Source organism: Xenopus laevis, chromosome 6S, assembly GCF_017654675.1.
Source record: "Xenopus laevis strain J_2021 chromosome 6S, Xenopus_laevis_v10.1, whole genome shotgun sequence".
In the NCBI taxonomy this organism is placed as follows: Eukaryota; Metazoa; Chordata; class Amphibia; order Anura; family Pipidae; genus Xenopus; species Xenopus laevis.
This window is the reverse complement of record NC_054382.1, coordinates 15511368-15531002: the sequence shown is the minus strand read 5'-3', so window position 1 is coordinate 15531002 and position 19635 is coordinate 15511368. Positions and strand designations below refer to the sequence as shown.

The window sequence follows — 19635 nt, the reverse complement described above, 5'->3', positions numbered from 1 at the left end:
TTGTATAGCGAACCTGGCAAGCTCGGATTTATGGAGAGGCCAACAAGGCCTAGGGCGGCAGGATTTTGGGGGCAGCATGTTGCCCAACCACAACCACATTGGTTCAGAAACACTGGGGATGCGCAGGAGATACAATCATTTTTTAAAATCTCCCGTGTTCCAATCTCCATTGCTCTAGTTCCGAAGAAAATTTGAGCTAATAAAAGGGATGGGATGGGGCAACGAACGACAGAGGGCCTAGGCCGCTGTGTAAATCCGGCTCTTGAACCTGGTCAAACCTGAATCTGGCCAATCTAGGCAAGATACAGCTCATTCTCATGAAAAGTATTCCCTAAGCTGATGCAATTCTGGTGCATCCAGTCGTTCCATAATTGTGGATCAAATGACTTACCACAGTTAAGGAGATGCATTTGCAGATTTGACACAATATAATATTTTTGTTGGAAATAAAATGTGCAGATTGTTAGCAGCCCAAAATTCTGAAATACCATGGCATTTGAAAGGCCATCCGATGCCCTTTCAAAATAAATCAGTGAAATAAAGTAAAATAATAAAAAAAGGAGAAAGGAAAATAACATGTTTCCAGCTGTGCAAACACTGCCTCGCAGTCGAGGGTATAATTATAAAAAATTGAGCCGTCAAGTCAATAGAGGAAAGTATGGAAAGAAAGCTCTGCTCTGCAAGTTTTTATCCAAAGTTGAACCAAGCCACACAGCATCTCTATACGCATCAAGGTGTTCTTTCACTAAACAAATGCTGCTGTTGTGAGTATTTTTACCTTAACAGAGAGCCTAAAAAAGGGGGGTATAGTCACTGACTGAGGGAAAACAAGGAACATCTATTCCTAAACTTGATTTTCATTGACAGTGACAAACACTGGACCCAATGGGCAAATCAACGGTGAAGGCAACAACTGGTGAAACACAAACCCAAATGGCTATCTTTGGGGATGATTGAGTTCAACCATGAGGCACTAGGTTAATTTCCTTAATAGGAATATCGACATTTTCCAACAAATTAAACATTTCCAATAAAGCAGTTGACTCGTGAGGAACATGTTGCTCCCCAACCCCTTGACTGTTGCTCCCACTGGCCTCAAAGCAGGTGCTTATTTTGCAATTCCTGGTTTGAAGGCAAGTCTTGGTGTATAAAAACCAGTTGTACTGCCAAACAGAACCTCCTCTAGGTTGCCAGTCCACATAAGGGCTACCAAATGGCCAATCACTGCCCTATTAGGCACTTCCGGGAACATGTTTCATGCTTGTGTTGCTCCCCAACTCTGTTTATATTTGAATGTGGCTCACGGGTAAAAAGGTTGGGGATCCCTGGATTAGACAATGCAATAACAGAGAAGAAGTTGCACAAAAGGGGTCCTACAATCATATACAGCCTGGAGGCCTTACAAATCCGAGGGTACTTCTAATACTCTTGTATTTTACAGTAGGGAATACAGAATTTCTTCTGAATCTATAAGTCAAGTGACACAACTGGCATCACAAAGCACCCTTTATATTGGGAACAATGTACCCCCTCTGTCTACTGGAGCTTTGAGAGCTGTATAAAAGCTCCTAATGCCTTCATATGATTATAAGATACTCTTTATTGACATCTAACCTCCTTATATTTATTCCTTATACATTTTTACAGATAATCCATGGATTTTGTTTATTAGCAATACACGATTTGTCCTCTTTTCAAGTCTACTTTCACTGTAAGAGAAGAGTTCAATGACCACTCTGTCCTGAATTATTAACGAGAAACATAATGTGAAAATAAAAACAGGTTCTCAGTTGACTGAAGACACATCTTGCTTAGAAACTTAAATACAGAAAGACATTTTCCTGATAAATAGAGGTTATATGAATCTTAAGAACCGTACACAATCATACACTGCAATATCAGTGAAGGATTTAAAAAAAAAAAAAGGGAGGACTAGTACTAATTGGAAATCTACAATTATATGCCATGTTCAGTACAAGAAATTGAATTGTAGCCATTGTGAATCAAAATTACAACCCTGTAATTCAATAGCTCAAGAGATGCCCTTGAATATGTTTTCATCTTATATTTTTAAGGTTGCTAAGGGGAACATGCAGCAATTTTTTTTTGTATTAAAAGAAAGCGATTGGGAGCAGATGGATTAATTTAGACAGAATGTATGAGACTTTTGTGTACCCCCTGTGTAGTGTACAAACACAAATTGAAAAGCAATTCTCCGAAGGGCATTATGTCTCGCATAGAATGCATTATAGGCACAGCAGAAATAAATGTCTGATCAACTGTCTGCTGCCTCCAACGATTGCCTGCCAAATGCAACAGGATAGAAAATGGCGATGGGGGTGAAAATACCTTTAAATGTACTTTTAGTATTAGCTTTTTTTTTAAATATATTTTTTGTTTTACGATCCTTGATACTGACATTTAAAAATACCTAAAAGTTACTAGGGTTGATAGTTTTAAGAACTAAAAAGCTTAAATCTGGATGGCAAATAGTACAATTCCCGAAAACTTCAACGTGCAGATGAATTAACATTATTATCTAGCAGGCAACATGTTTTACAATTCCAGGTTAGAGGAAGCAGAAGAGAAGGGTAAATAAGAAGGTGTAACAACATTAGACTAAAGACTAAGATCCCTTCTACACAAGGGATTGAGAGGTGGACTTGATAAAGAGCCATTTTGCCGCTCATGTTTTGCTCTCTCTAAGGCAGACTTTTTTGGTTTGGACCAACCAATGTTCAGGGACTACCTTAGCACATAATGTTATAGATATAGCAAAACACTGCCATTCAACCATAGTTCCAATAATATAAACAAAAAAAAAGTGTCCGCCCCAAATCTCATACTCATAATAAACTTTCTAACTGGGGTATAAAGCTTATGTAGAACTAATCATTATCCCAAGATCTTACCCTAACTGGCCTTCAGGCTAAGCCCCAGGCATGCCCGCTCCAGCTTAACAGTATGGGGACCACTGCTCTAATGCATTGTGTTAATTTTTGAGCTTTTGACATATTAAGACTGCCTTCAGCTACTATCCGGACAGGGAATGCAGGCTATAGGAAGATTCAAACCTCCACCATTCAGAGATGGTTTTGTTGGCCTGGTAAAGAAGAAAATAGTAATCAAGATGAGGACTTGCAAGAGTAATAAGGGCAGAGACACGCTCAGATTCGGGGAGATTAGTTGCCCCGCAACAAATCTCTTTTTCTTGGCGACTATTCTCCCCAAACTGCCTTCCCGTCGGCTAGAATGTAAATCGCTAGCAGGATGGCACTTGGAGCTATTTGTTTTCCAAAGTCGCCCGAAGTTTCCTTATGAAGCAACTTCGGGCGACTTGTGAAAATGAAGCACACCAAGTGCCATCCCGCCGGGGATTTACATTCTAGCCGGCAGGAGGCATTTTGGGGAGATTAGTCGCCCCCCAAGAAGAGGAAATTTGTCATCGGGCGACTAATCTCCCCAAATCTGAGCATGTGCCTCTGCCCTTATTACCCTTCCAAGTCCTCATCTTGATTACTATTTACTTTTTTTACCAGTAAATATTTCATCTGAACATGTGTTTCTGCCCTAAAAACCCTCTTGCTAATGTTATAACAAGATGAAACAAGGTCCTTGTGCATGTATAAGGGAAGTGAAGGTGAAACAAGTCCTGTTGTGGTCATGGCCCCGCTAGACATCCCCTATCCATGCTTAGGTCATATGTGGACTCATATCCCTCCAAATCATCTATTTTACAGTAAGCCTTTTTTAGGTTTGATCATTGGGCCTGCGCCAAACTAAGCAGAGTGTTCTGGTACTGAATGTAGAAGGGTCTGCAAAAGCAACAAATGTCACATCCAATATTTTAAGCCCTAAAGAGATATGGAATGGACTTTATGTGTAGCTATGAATGATAAGAGGACACCCGCTTTATAAATAGTGTGCCTTTATGGTCCCATTGAGGTATTAGCACACCACAAAATGTCAGAGAAATGCACATATGAATGTATAATAGGTTACATGTAGTTATACAGGGAATGTGCCGACGCTAGATTTCTTTACTGCACTTATCTACTCTCCTCTATTCCCAATGCTTTCTCCCTAATATGGGCAACAGTGTTCCGCATTATGTTGTCTGCTCCCGGCATATTACTGCCCATGACCCTCAGTAGCTGGATCCAAGCAGTTTTGGAGAAGCCGCACACTCCACACCACCCGAGGGAAAATTATCCTCCTGGTGCTCAGCGATAGAGGAGACGTATACAAATACTTATATTGGGACTTTATCTTTTCTTTATTCCACCAGGGACACTTTAATTACTGAGTGCACTGTCTGTGCCTGACCCCCGACTTTAATTATTAAATAGATACATTTGTTCCCTCGTCCATATCAAGCCCAACAAAAATGAACAGAACAAATCCAGAATTGACTAAATATAAAAATATATACCGCTCTTTTGGAGCTTTTATACAATAAGTGGAGAATCTTCAATGTCTGCAGTCTAAACACAAATATACAGACATTTTGGCAAAGAAATAGGAAAGCCCTTAAAGCGACAGACAGATTGATTGATACGACAAATATGAAATTAAATTATCCTTAATGGACACCAGGCTGTGATCATAGAAAGGCCGCAGGGTGAAAGGTCGATAGTATTTGCTTGGACAGCACCTCGAGGACTGAAATGACCCTCTGGAGAGGGTTTAATGGATAATATTCCCCCTTTTTAGCATTAGTTAATGGATGCAGTAAGCACTTACCCATGGTTGTTCGAAGCTATACGTTCGCCTGCGTTCATCCACGTCGTCTTCCTGCCTGGCCTGCTGAAATTCCTGCCGAAGGCGCTGTATCCGGTCGTGGTTGCTAGGGGTTGATCGGTTGCTGTAAAAAAATAAGAGCAGTTTTTAAGGGTTCAGAAGCAATCTTCTATCTATCTATCTAAAGGGGAAGTGTCCCTGTACTTGCAGTTAAGAGATAGATGGTTAATGTGCTTCCTCAACCGCTACAAACAACTCAACCATGCTGTGGGTCAGTCACGCATTGCAAGTCGCTGACTTAGCTGGAATCAGCCAATTAGAGCAGGTGGATCTGTCAGAGACTCACAGCATGTATTTAATAAATAACTGTAAAAATAAGAACGATTTGTGACTTATTTAATTTCAGCCACGGAGCATATATTTTAAAGATAGCAACAGTTCCCCTTTAACTGAGTGACCAGAGATAAAGTAGAACAATTGTTTCTGAAAAGATGGGGAAGATTCATTTAGACTGTAACAAGTCTGGTTTTGGCCTTGGTTTCAAACAAATCTGTAGGCAGGTAAAGACCTGGAGGAAACACCTCCTTAAAGGAACAGTGCAGTGTAAAAATTAAACTGGATAAATAGACAGACCGTGCAAAATAAAAAAAATTACTAATTTAGTTTGTTAGCCAAAAATGTAATGTATAAAGAATGGAGTGAATGGATGGCTAACATAACAGAACACTTTGCAGCTCTCTAACTCTGAGTTAGTCAGCGACTTTAAGGGGAGGGGGCACATGGGACATAACTGTTCAGTGAGTTTGCTTTTGAATGTGACCTGCGTGCAAAGGATCGAAAGCATAATAACTGCACAGTTATGTCCCAAGTGGTCACTGACTAGGAACAGGTTAGAGAGCTGAAAAGTAGTAAGTAGCGTTCTGGCTATTATTTTAGACATCCAGTCACTCCAGCCTTTTTATATTACATTTTTGGAAAAATATGTTGAAAACATTTTTCATTTTGCACAGCCTGTTTACGCAGTTTCATCTTTATACTGAACTGTTCCTTTAAGGCAGGTGCTAATTCCAAGGCTCCCTTGCACCCTGTAATTCGAACCCTTGAAAAAACAGGACTGGAACCAGCATAATGGTGCACAGCGAAAGCTGCAAGAAGCTTGTATAAGTGCTGGTGCCTACGTGAATAGGACTTGTACATATATTTGTGAGCCCTTGCGCTTCTATACATTAGCCCTACTGGACACCATAGAATTAATTTATTGTCCATATACAATTTTTATTAGTATTGCTTTCAGAATCCTAGCATGATGAACAGACAGTTTTTGGAATCCTTTAGAACCCAATCTTTTTTTTTTTTATTACCCACAAGCCACATTCAAATCTAAAAAAGTTGAGGAGCAACACAAGCATAAAAAAAGTTCCCGAGGGTGCCAAATAAGTGCTGTGATTGGCTATAAGTAGCCCCTATATGGACTATCAGCCTACAGGAGGATCTATTTGGTAGTACACCTGGTTTCTATACAACCAAAACTTGCCTCCAAGCCAGGAATTCAAAAATAAGAAGCTGCTTTGAGACCATTAGGAGCAACATCCAAGGGGTTGGTGAGATATCACTGCATTAGAATATCAAAAGGTACCTAAAACTAATGACAAGTAAAGTAGCAAGTAACAATGGAGGCTATGGAAAGTACGATGTTTATAATCTATTTAGATACGAACATATCCAATATATGCTCCACGTTTCCACCAGATGCAACACAACCACGGCTGCATTAGGCAAAGCAGATGTAGACAGATGGAGTTCATATACCATTTATTTTAACAAGATGACTCCCCCTCCCCCCAACTTGCCAGGTCTTAATTGAAGTATCTGAGTGCTCCACATTTTATTCAGTCTTTCTTTTCCTGCTTCGAGTGTCATGTATTCATGTGTGCAGACACATTGACAATGAAGATTGGATGGGGAGAGACCTCTTAAAGGCTTTGAGGACCAAGGGAATATATAGAGGTACTGTAAATCGAGGTAAGTCAAGGTAAATACTACTACTAGATTAATGAATGTCTGACTGCTCCTTTCTGGGATACAGCTGACTTAGTAACAAATGTACTCTACACAGAGCACTAGAATTATGTTATACAAATATTCCAATCAAGTGCACATTCATTAATTTACCTGCCTTTCCTTTACATTTCCTTTTAAGGGCAGAGACACGCTGCAATTTGGGGAGATTAGTAGCCCAGTGACAAATCTCCTCTTCTTTGGGGTGACTAATCTCCCCGAACTGCCTCCCCGCCGCATGAATGGAAATCGCCGGTGGGATGGCACTCAGAGCACTTTAGTTTTCCGAAGTCGCCTTACGAGGAAACTTGGGCAACTTCAGAAAATGAAACCCTCTGAGTGCCATCCCGCCATTTCCATTCTAGCCAGCAGGAAGGCAGGGGAGGCAGTTAGGGGAGATTAGTCGCCCCAAAGAAGATTAGATTTGTCACTGGACAACTAATCTCCCCAAATTGCAGCGTGTGTCTCTGCCCTAAGGGTAAGGGCACACCTGGAGATTCGGGGAGATTTAATGGCCAGGCGACTAATCACCTCTTCTTTGGGGCGACTAATCTCCCCAAAATGCTTCCCCGTGTCTTCCATCTGCTTCAATGAAAAAACGCCATTTCCAAAGTTGCCCGAAGTTTACTCGTGAGGAAAAGTTTGGGGAGATTAGTCGCCCCAAAGAAGAGGCAATTAGTCGACGGGCGACTAAATCTCCCCCAATCTTCAGGTGTGACCTTACCCTTAATGTACAAACACCAGCAATTTATTGAACGTAACCAAACACACCCAAAAAAAAAATCCTTTTAAATGAACAGAATGCAATTAAATATGGCCAGCGTCATTATCAAGAAGGGGGATATGAATTGAAGTGATTATCGATATCTTAGTAATTAAGAGCGCTTTCTTTTATCAGCGCAGGTTCTTTCGAGCATCGTCATTTTTATTTTAATCACCATAAAAGCCACAGCAAATTGTTCAATGCGGAAAACATAAAGATGTTTTATAACTCTGCTGAATGGGGAATTCATAATGTTGGAGAATTTATATGTACACTATACACTTGAATGAGGATTAATAGCGGCGCACACTATGGCAATGTGGGGTGTAAATATAATATATATATCTTTTAATACAATTTCCTATCAAGCTTCAATTTTAAAGGAGAAGGAAAGGTTAAAACTAAGTACGTTTTATTAGAAAGGTCTATATAAATACACCAGTAAACCCTCAAAGTAATGCTGCTCTGAGTCCCCTGTCAAAAGAAACACTGCATTTCTTTCCTTCTATTGTGTACTCATGGGCTTCTGTATCAGACTTCCTGTTTTTAGCTTAAACCTCCAGGGCTTGGGCTTGAGCATGCTCAGTTTGCTCCTCTCTCCCTCCCTACTGTAAACTGAGCTATGAGTGAGCAGGGAGAGCCTCAGTCAGGAAGTGATGTCACAACAAGCTAATATGGCAGCTGCTATCCTAAACAAACAGAGACTGACTAGAGATGTTTACTCAGGTATGGAAAGGAATTCTAAAGAATAAAAATGGTGTTCTGGCGTGTACTGTTGTGGCTCATATATTGGCAATAAACTGCCTTGGTATCTTTCCTTCTTCTTTAAGCCTTGCAAGTAGTGATGGACAAATAAATTCGCCAGGCATGAATTCGCGGCAAATTTCCGTGTTTCGCCACCGGTGAATAAATTCTTGAAACTACGTAGAAAATTTGCCGCATCAAAAAAAAATTTGGACGCGCGTCAGAATAGTTGCGCGCATAAAAACAGTTGCATGTCAAAATTATTTTGACATGCATTTTGACTTTAATTCGGGCGACAAAATTTGCATTTTCAAACAAAATCGCCCATCACTACGTGCAAGTGCTTTTTAAGTATTTTTAAGGGATACAGGCCTCATAAGCAATCATGGAAGTACAGTAATGCTAACCCTAAAATCGCTCATGGATTTGCTATCTTCCATGCAGTAACGGCTCCCAGAGCGAAAGCAGCGCTGAGATAAGAGCCATTTCTTTTGTCTCTGGAGTGAGTTCTCCACGCAGGGGGCCTGGATGGAAGAACATTTTCGGGAGAATTTGCCTAAGCTATCAAAACAAAGCTAGCCGTGACTTCTTTACCCCAGGAATAAAATGTTAAGAAAAGATGCACTTTATTGCTCACGCTAGGGATTCGGATTACTATAAATGATGGTGGGTGGGGTGGAGAGAATGGCAATTTCAGCATGTGAAATTAGTTGTAACAAGATATGTAATTGCTAAAGCAAGTCACACTGTGGGGTTTTTTTTTTATTCCCTATTGTGGATGCTGTGATTGCCTCCAAAAAAGGTATAATCTTCTGTAATCATTTTTGGTGTTCAAAGCAATTACAGCGGGAGAGGAAACAAGAACATATTTAAGTGCAGACACCCAAGGCAGAGGCCTGAGCAGCCGCAGGGGGTATTTCAAAGGGTGAGCTAAAAAGGTCGCCCGGTGAACTAAATGGGACTTTCAGAATAGGGGAAGCCATTGAGACATCGTGAAAGAGCCGATTGTGTTAACGTCAAAAAGGCGATAGAATTCTGCATAAACACGGGCTATTATGGACTTCTTTTGTCTTCTAATGCTCTCCGTCATGGCCTGCTAATCTGAGGGATAAAACTGGTAATTTGGGTGATGCACTTTTTACAGTGGGATCTCCCCATAACCAACACAGCTCATTTTTTAAATACAAATTCCAAATGTATTAAAAGGTAAAAGGATTTTCACATTCTGTTGCCAGAAATGTAAAGGAGGGAGCTTGAAGTACAAACAATGTCATTCAGATGAATTATTTCCATTAAATACGGAAAAAGTACAACTTTCAGGGGGTTAATATGATGCATTATTTGTAGAGATGGGCAAATAAGTGCGGCAGGCGCGAATTCGTGGCGAATTTCTACGTTTCCGCTTCGTGTTGTCCAAAAATTTTAGCCAAGTGACGGAAAAGTAGTTTGCATCGAAACCGCTGCACATCAACACTATTCAGATAGCCATTGACTTTAACGCCGGTGTCAAAATTGACGTGGGTTTGTGTTTTCGAGTTTCACAAATTTTTGGGCGAAGCGTAACCCATCACTAACTATTTGCAATTAGGGGCAAGGTATGAAGATCCAAATTATGCAAAGATGCCTTATCAGGAAAACTCCAGGTCCAAAGAATTCTGAATAACAGGTCCCATACCTGTACAGGTACCAGTTATCCAGAATGCTCGAGACCCGGCGTTTTCTGGATAACAGATCTTTCCAGGATTTCAATCCTCGTACCTTAAAGAGTGATAGGCGGATCCCTACTTTGAAAAATGTACCAAGGCCCAGCTGTCAATTCTGCATGTGCAGCCAACTCTTTTTATATCATTTGGCCAGGCATACAGGGGGGTTTGGATCAACGCTATTCTTGGCTGGAGGACTAGAACTGTATAAAGCCACTTGCTCATGGAAAGATCATCCAGGACAAGTTAGGCTATCACAGACTAACTATGAATGGTCTCGGTTTTAAACAGGGCATTCCTACTTTGTTATCAATTTCATAAAATGACGGGAGCACATTACCAACAATCATGAGACTCTTTGGCTCAATGACCTTTGGCAGGGCATAATTATCAAAAACTGTTGACCAAAACCACAAAAAAAAACCTCTAGAGGCAACTTTACATCTTGCAACAATCCATCATTAAAACATAACATTTTAGGGTATATGTCTGGTCAGTGGCATAACTAGATGTTAATGGGCCCCATTAATTTTAGGGCCCCCAACATTTGCAGGGGTTGTGCTGTTTTACCAATAATTATTGCAACTGTCATAAATTAGGACCTCATGAGGCCCCCTAAACTTCCTGGGCCCCTCTGCAGCCTCAGGGTCTGTTTCCAAATATATTGGATTCGGCCCAACCCCCGAATCCTTTGCGAAAGATTCACCCAAATACAGAATTGAATCCTAATTTGCATATGCAATGCAAATTAGGGATGAGAAGGGGAAAACATTTTTTACTTCCTTGTTTTGTGACAAAAAGTCACGCGACTTCCCTCTCCGGCTTCTGCCCAGCTGAACCAAATCTAAATACTAATTTGAATATGCAAATTAGGATTCAGATTCGGTTCGGCCGGGCAGAAGGATTCGTCAAAATCGAATCCTGCTGAAAAAGGCAGAATCCTGGCCGAACCGAATCCTGGCCAAATCCCGAAGCAAATCCTGGATTCGGTGCATCCCTAGTTTCCTCTGTAGTTACATCCCAGTCCCTGATGTACCCCCATCGCATTCTGGGTCTCTTATTCTTACTGTCCTGAAAAATTAATGCCAATTAGGGGTATGACTTGGTTTGGAATGTGCAGCTTAAATCCACAACAGTAGTTATATAATGCATGCAGCTGCAGGAAGCCAGATGTTTGCATGCACTGGTCCATAAAAGAAAGACTGGGACATAAAGGAGCCGGGGCCACACGTGCATTCATTTAGCAAATGAGACACAACTGGGAAACAAACAGAGGCAGCAGAAGGGATTCATTTCCAAGGCTTTTGTACAAAAATAGCAATGCATTAGTAAACACCAATGTCAAAACCTCACCAAGCAGTACATCATTTGGTAAATTATTAACATCCTCCACTAATGAAGAAGCTCCCCTTCATTAAATATTTACGGAGCATGTTTTAGGATGTTTGCCGGCAGTGACAGAAGATGTATTTGATGAATTTAGCTTCCAGGTCATGTTTTCTCTTCACTTGATCCCCCAAAGCTTACTTAAAGGGAAGGAAAAAAATGATTCCAGTGTTGTGACCATTATTATCAAGTAGCTCGTTCCAGTATCAGGCTCTGCATTGCCCTCCGGGGAAGAGTGCGGGTCAAAGGGTTGGCCTCTGTTAATGGCAGCACGTGGCTGTAAAACACAAGAGGCTGGCCATGTTTCAATTAGTCTCTCTTCAATCAGCCGCACAGATCAATGCATGTACTGAGAAGGATTTAGGAAGGTGATCAATGTAGACAAGATTTACAAATGTAACTAGAAACACTAGGCTGTATCCCTCCAGTATTCTTCAACTGAAAGCTTTGCCATGTAGCAGCAAGCTGACACTTTACAGTGAATAACTACCAGCTTAGAGAGAAGGAATATAAAGCAGCTTGTTATATATACATACTGTAAATACATATATATATATATACAGGTCGATCTCTTGCTGGAAACAGAAGGCTACATGGTGGCCAATTGACCTTTGCTAGTGATAACAAAGAGCTTCTATCTCATTCTGAAACCCAAGACACCTTAAACTATGCCCAGCATCAACTAAATCAAGTACAGGTATAGGATCCCTTATCCAGAAAGCTCCGAATTACGGAATGGCTGTCTCCCATAGACCCCATTTTGTCCAAATAATCCAAATTTTAAAAAATGATTTCCTTTTTCTCTGTAATAATAAAACAGTCGCTTGTACTTGATCCCAACTAAGATATAATTAATCCTTATTGGAAGCAAAACCAGCCTATTGGGTTTATTTCATGTTTAAATGAATTTCTAGTAGACTTAAGGCATGAAGACCCAAATTACGGCAAGATCCATTATCCGGAAAACCCCAGGTCCCGAGCATTCTGGATAACAGGTCTCATACCTGTATAGAGGCTTCTTCCAAAAGCCCAACTAATTAGACAACCTTAAAAAAATATTATTTAATAAAGATATGAGATCTATTATCCGGAACACTTGAAGAACCAGGGGTTTTCTGGTTGAGGGTTTCCAGTAGCGAAACAATCTGAACTAGGGATGCACAGAATCCAGGATTCGGTTCAGGATTCGGCCTTTTTCAGCAGGATTCGGCCGAATCGAATCCAAATCCTAATTTGTTTATGCAAATTAGGAGCAAGGAGGGAAATTGCGTGACTTTTTGGCACAAAACAAGGAAGTAAAAATGTTTTCCCCTTTTGAACCCTAATTTGCATATGCAAATTAGGGTTTGGATTCGGCTCGGTATTCGGCCGAATCTTTCACGAAGGATTCGGGGGTTCAACCGAATCCAAAATAGTGGATTCTGTGCATCCCTAATCTGAACATTAAACAAACCAACAGCCGTTTTGCCATATAATGGATTAACGTTCGCTTAGTTAACGTTGAGTAAGGAATTCTGTTATCACAGCAAAAAAGTCTGAACTTTTTTACTTTTTAGCAAGTGAGGGAATACAGGGTTATGGGAAATAGCTCATAGTACAAGTTGATCCAGGGACTAGTCCCATTGCTATTTTGGAGTCAGGAAGGAATTTTTCCCCCTCTGAGGCAAATTGGAGAGGCTTCAGATGGGGTTTTTTGCCTTCCTCTGGATCAACTGGCAGATAGGTAGTTAATAAATTAATAAAAAAAAAAAAAAAGGTTGAACTCGATGGACATGTGTCTTTTTTCAACCTTACTTACTATGTTACTATGTTACTATGTAAGAAGAACTGTTTATTCTCCATGGATAATGGCATTGCCATCATGAAGAAAGTTTTGGACAACGGGGGTTTCTGAATTTTAAATATAGAACAATTCTTACTTGGATTTATAACTCCTGGATGAAGAACAATAAGACCAACTGGTTGATATTCAGAGCAGTGTTGTGAATAGAGCGGCACTGGGATTTCCGTAAACAAAGCCTCCTTGGGGGGACGCTCAAACTGAACTGCCAGAGGCAACCAAGCTTATACTTTGAAGCAACTGGGTCAGCTCTTCAAGAGCCGGGGATTTTGCAGCTAATCCTGTCGCTGGATACTGAACTGTCAAACCATGTCGTACTGAGATAGGAAACCATTACAGTAGAAATAAAGCTTAAGATAAAGAAGTAGGGCAGAAATGTTGTACATTATGTTTTAGGGCTTTAGTACACGGGCAGATTCGGGGAGATTTAGTCGCCTGGCGATTAATCGACTCTTCTTCATAAATAATGAAGACCCATTGAAAAGTTGGCCATTCTATTAGATACTAAAAGATAACTTAAAGGGGAACCAACCCTTTTATGTGGTTCTTGCCAAATGAGATTTTCAGATAAATATCAGGCCTTTCCTTATATAGTTAATGCTGTCCCAGTGGCCTGTTAAGTTGACCATACATGCATAAATATTATGGTACAAAACTAAGTATCGTATGATATGCAGTGTGTGTATGGCGGGAGACGAGCCAACTAATATTGGCAAAAGACTTGGATATCAGCCGGCTTGTCTATCGCCCAAGACAGATCTGGCACCTTTGAAGGTGGCCAAACATCGGCCAGGGTTTACTGTTATATCATCAGATAGCGGTAGAATCTATTGTTACCTAACGATTAAGCTCTTACCGCCGTTTGTAATAAAAGGCACTCATTTTGCCCGGGAGCAGTAACCCATAGCATCCAATCAGCAGGTAGCATTTACTGGTCCCCTGTTTAAAAGCAGACATCTTATTGGTTGCTATGGGTCACTGCCTCTGGGCAAACAGTGCCTTTTATTACATATGGGGGATAATGTTTGTAATGAAAGTGAACAATCTTTCTTGCGACTAATGGTTGCTGGAAATATCGTAATTGTTGCGTGTATGGCCAAGTCGGTTTAACTGAATGACCATCTCCATGTCGTTATTCCCTATAAACAAAGTTGGTTAAAACATAAATTCACTCACATGCCTCTAAAACTAGGGATGCAATTTTTGGATCCGGCTGAATCCCCGAATCCTTCGCAAAAGATTCAGGCGAATACCGGAACTGAATCCTAATTTGTGTATTTGCGTATGCAAATTAAGGGTGGGAAGGGGAAAAACATTGTTTACGTCCACGATTTCCCTCCCTGGCCCTAATTTGAATATGCAAATTAGGTTTCAGATTCGGTTTGGTCAGGCAGAAGGATTCGACCGAATCCGAATCCTGCTGAAAAAGGCCGAATCTCAAACCGAATCCTGGATTCAGTGCATCCCTAACCATACCTCCCAACCTTTTGGAAATAAAAAGAGGGACAAAATGTTTTTTTCATTATGCCCATTTTTGTGGCCATAATTGTATTTTTTGTATTATTATGAAAGTTTGAACATATTTCTGTGGTTTTTTCAGTTATTACAGTTTTGTTAATCAAGGTGAATTGCCCTTTAAGCTGTGAGTCTAACTTTTCCCAAGGGACCTGTTATCTTATATTGTTATCTTATAAATTACTTATTTGCTTATCAGGAAATTGTTCCAAAAGTATCTCATCTTCTGCTGTGGCTGTTTTGGGCTCTCTGCCAAAAGCCAATTAAGTTACATAGTTAAATTGGGTTGAAAAAAGACAAAGTCCATCAAGTTCAACCCCTCCAAATGAAAACCCAGCATCCATACACACACCCCTCCCTACTTTTAATTAAAATTCTATATACCCATACTAACTATAGAGTTTAGTATCACAATAGCCTTTGATATTATGTCTGTCCAAAAAATCATCCAAGCCATTCTTATAGTCATTAACTGAATCAGCATCACATCATCACCCGGCAGTGCATTCCACAACCTCACTGTCCTGACTGTGAAGAACCCCCTACGTTGCTTCAAATGAAAGTTCTTTTCTTCTAGTCTAAAGGGGAGGCCTCTGGTACGGTGATCCACTTTATGGGTAAAAAGGTCCCCTGCCATTTGTCTATAATGTCCTCTAATGTACTTGTAAAGTGTAATCATGTCCCCTCACAAGCGCCTTTTTTCCAGAGAAAACAACCCCAACCTTGACAGTCTACCCTCATAATTTAAGTCTTCCGTCCCTTTAACCAATTTAGTTGCACTTAGTCTCTGCACTCTCTCCAGCTCATTTATATCCCTCTTAAGGACTGGAGTCCAAAACTGCCCCCATACTCCAGATGAGGCCTTACCAGCGACCTATAAAGAGGCATAATTATGTTTTCATCCCTTGAGTTAATGCCCTTTTTTATACAAGACAGAACTTTATTTGCTTTAGTAGTCGCAGAATGACACTGCCCAGAATTAGACAACGTGTTATCTACAAAGACCCCTAGATCCTTTTCATTTAAGGAAACTCCCAACACATTGCCATTTAGTGTATAACTTGCATTTATATTATTTTTGCCAAAGTGCATAACCTGCATTTATCAACATTGAACCTCATTTTCCAGTTTGCTGCCCAGTTTTTGCAGTTTAGACAGATCACTTTGCAAAGTGGCAGCATCCTGCATGGAACCTATAGTTCTGCACAATTTAGTATCATCTGCAAAAATAGAAACAGTACTTTCAATGGCCACCTCCAGGTCATTAATAAACAAGTTGAAAAGCAAGGGACCTAGTACAGAGCTCTGCGGTACTCCACTAACAACACTGGTCCAATTAGAAAATGTTCCATTTACCACCACTCTTTGTAGTCTATCTTTTAGCCAGTTCTCTATCCAGGTACAAATACTATGTTCCAGGCCAACATTCCTTAATTTAACCAGTAACCTTTTGTGTGGCACTGTATCAAATGCTTTAGCAAAGTCTAAGTAAATCACATCCACTGCCATCCCAGAATCGAGGTCTCTACTTACATTCTCGTAAAAGGAAATTAAGTTAGTCTGGCAAGATCTATTACGCATAAAACCATGCTGGCACAAACTCATAGTATTATGATTTGCTATGAAGTCCAGTATCTTATCCTTTATTAACCCTTCGAAAAGCTTTCCTAATACTGACGTCAGACTAACTGGCCTATAGTTTTGAGGCTGAGAACGGGATCCTTTTTTGAATAGAGGCACCACATTAGCAATTCGCCAGTCTCTCGGCACTATGCCAGATCTCAATGAATCCTGAAAAATTAAGTAAAGAGGTTTGGCAATCACAGAAATCACAGAGCTAAGCTCGCTAATTACCCTGGGATGAATACCATCTGGCCCAGGACCTTTGTTAATCTTAACATGTTCAAGTCTCTTTTGAATTTCTTCATGTGTGAACCATGCATCATTAGTTGTATTAATAGAATTGGGAGTGTTAAGAAGGAAACCTTCACTTACTGGTTCTTCATTTGTGTAGACAGATGAAAAATATGAGTTCAGAATCTGTGCTTTTATTTTGTTTTCATCAACCAGCTGACCCCCCTCTGATAGTAAGGGTCCCACCCCTTCCTGCTTCATTTTTTTACTATTGACATATTTAAAAAATAATTTTGGATTTTTTTTACTGCTTGCTGCAATATCCTTTTCTATAGCAATTTTAGCTTGCCTTATAGCTTCTTTGCATGATTTATTGGCCTCCTTGTACCTTATAAATGTTTCGGCTGTACCAGCTAACTTGAAAGCCTTAAAAGCACGTCTTTTCTTACCCACCTCAACACCAACGCTTCTATTGAACCAAAAAGGTTTTGCTTTGCAACGACGTTCCTTGCTTACAAGTGGAATATACTGACAAGTATATTTATTAAGCAGCATTTTAAAGACTTCCCATTTTTGTTCTGTGTTTAACCCTGTGAAAAGCATTTCCCACTTAATATGTTGCAGAGATGCCCTTATACTGTCAAAGTTTGCACATCTGAAATTTAGTGTTTAAGTTACTCCCTTATAGAATTGCTTCTGCAACAGAATCTCAAAGGAGACCATGTTATGATCACTATTCCCTAAATGCTCATCCACACAAATGTTAGAGATGAGTTCAGTATTGTTAGTTATTACAAGGTCCAAAAGAGAGTTATTCCTAGTAGGTTCTTGAACGAGCTGGAATAAAAAGTTGTCATTCAGCATATTTACAAACCTACTAGCTTTTTCTGTCTAAGCAACCCCATTACCCCAGTCAATGTCTGGATAATTGAAGTCACCCATAGTAACAACTTGACCCAGCTGTGAAGCCGCTTGTATCTGCAAGAGTAGCTGGGCTTCATACTCGACACTTATACGAGGTGGTTTATAGCATACACCAATGATAATTCTTTTTGTTACCTTTTGCCCAGTCGAAATCTCTACCCAGAGTGATTCTACACCCTCACCAGTGGCAGCTATTTTTATTTCTTTAGCGCATGGCTTTAATTCAGGCTTTACATACAAACCCACTCCTCCACCCTTTTTAATCCCTCTGTCCCTCCTAAAAAGGGTGTAACCATTTAAATTCACAATCCAGTCACGTTTCATCCCACCAGGTCTCAGTGATACCAATTATATCATAATTTTTAGAGCATGCAATTAATTCTAGGTCTCCCATTTTACCTGACAAACTCCGTGCATTTGCCAGCATACAGCGGAGGTTACTACTTTTACTTTTGAAATGTGCATTACGTAGTGAAGAATTATACGTTAAGTTAGTATTATTCTGTTTTCCTTGTAACAGAGGGACCTCCTTAGCTGGTAAACTGTATGCCCCCTCACTCCTCCCCCATGACCCCTTACTAACCCCACTGCCCCGTCTACACTAGCTTCCCCATAATCCTTTATCTCACCCACCCCCCCCTTGCCTAGTTTAAACACTCCTCCAACCTCTTAGCCATTCTTTCCCCTAGCACCGCGGACCCCCTTCCATTGAGGTGCAAACCGTCACGGCTGTATAGGTTGTACCCCAATGAAAAGTCAGCCCAGTGCTCTAGGAACCCAAACCCTTCCTTCCTGCACCAAGACTTGAGCCACGCATTAAGCTCCCTAAACTCCCGCTGTTTTCCTAAACTTGCACGTGGCACAGGCAAAATTTCAGAAAAGATTACATTGGAAGACCTTTCCCTGATCTTAGAGCCTAGATCCCTGAAATCATTCTTTAAGGTCTTCCATCTACCATTTATTTTGTCATTAGTACCGATATGCACTAAGACAGCTGGGTCGTGCCCAGCCCCACCCAATAATTTGTCTATCCGATCAACCACATGTCGAACCCTGGCACCAGGTAGACAGCAAACTGTTCGGTTGTAGCGATCCGGACGACAAATTACCCTATCCACTTTCCTAATAATTGAGTCCCCTACAACCACAATCTGCTTAGGCCTGACTCTACTCTCCCCCCCACCACTACTAGAGAAACTGGTCTCCCGGCTGTTAGAGAGATCAGCCCCATCTAGAATTACCAATCCAGAGTTCATACTCCCATCATCTTCACACAATCTGGCAAATTTGTTGCAATGTATAATCTCCGGATCAGCCTCCATTTTCCTTTTGCCCACCTTAGATTTTCTAACTGTCACCCAGCTAGCTGCCTCAACATTCTGCTGCTGTTCTGTTCCCCCCAAACTATCTGACCCCGCTAGGTCCTGCTCAGTGAGCAAAAGACTCCTTTCAAGATTGTCAATCGACCGCAGTGTTGCAATTTGTTGCTCTAGTGCTCTAACTTGAGCCTCCAAAGTGGCAATTTGCTCACAACCACCACAGAGGTAAGCATTTTGGATCTCTTGTTCCAAATCTGTGCACTGAGTCAGACAACGTTAGAAACGTTGTTTCTTTTTCTGGCGGTTCAGTGAAGAGAAAAACAGGACTTTCCAGTACAAACGAGGGACTACTGGTTGAGCTGTCAAAAGAGGGACTGTCCCTCTAAAAACGGGACAGTTGGGAGGTATGCCCTAACTAAAACCCATCATGCATAGAGTAGATTTGACAGGCTTGTTCCCCCATAGCTCTGTCACCATGAATGATTGATACACGTTTGACCAGTAAAGCTTTTCCCAGGTAGACATATATTTAAATCCCATGGAAGTGAAATATTTGATTTAGATGCTCAGTTACGTAACCCTGCTTGGCAATAAGAATGCCTTTCATGAAAATACATTTATAAATGCACGAAAATGAACCAATACATCAGCGTTTCTGGCAAATCTTCAATACTTCATCCATAATTTAATAGTGTAACAAATCATTTCCCTTATATACAATTCTCCACTGAAAATTAAATCTTCCAGCTCAACACAAATTTAAAACAAATGTTAATATAACGACACCTT

At 40.6% G+C, this 19635-nt stretch overlaps 1 protein-coding gene across 8 annotated transcripts in view; it reads right to left on the bottom strand.

Annotated features, from left to right (window-relative positions):
* The window catches only part of pard3.S (par-3 family cell polarity regulator S homeolog), a 396021-nt gene that overhangs the window by 8886 nt on the left and 367500 nt on the right, over nt 1-19635 (bottom strand). For all 8 annotated transcript variants that reach the window (XM_018268701.2, XM_018268703.2, XM_018268699.2 and 5 more), the window contains one exon: nt 4744-4864. In XM_018268701.2, the coding sequence (XP_018124190.1) occupies nt 4744-4864 (121 nt within the window). The remainder of the gene's footprint in view (nt 1-4743; nt 4865-19635) is intronic.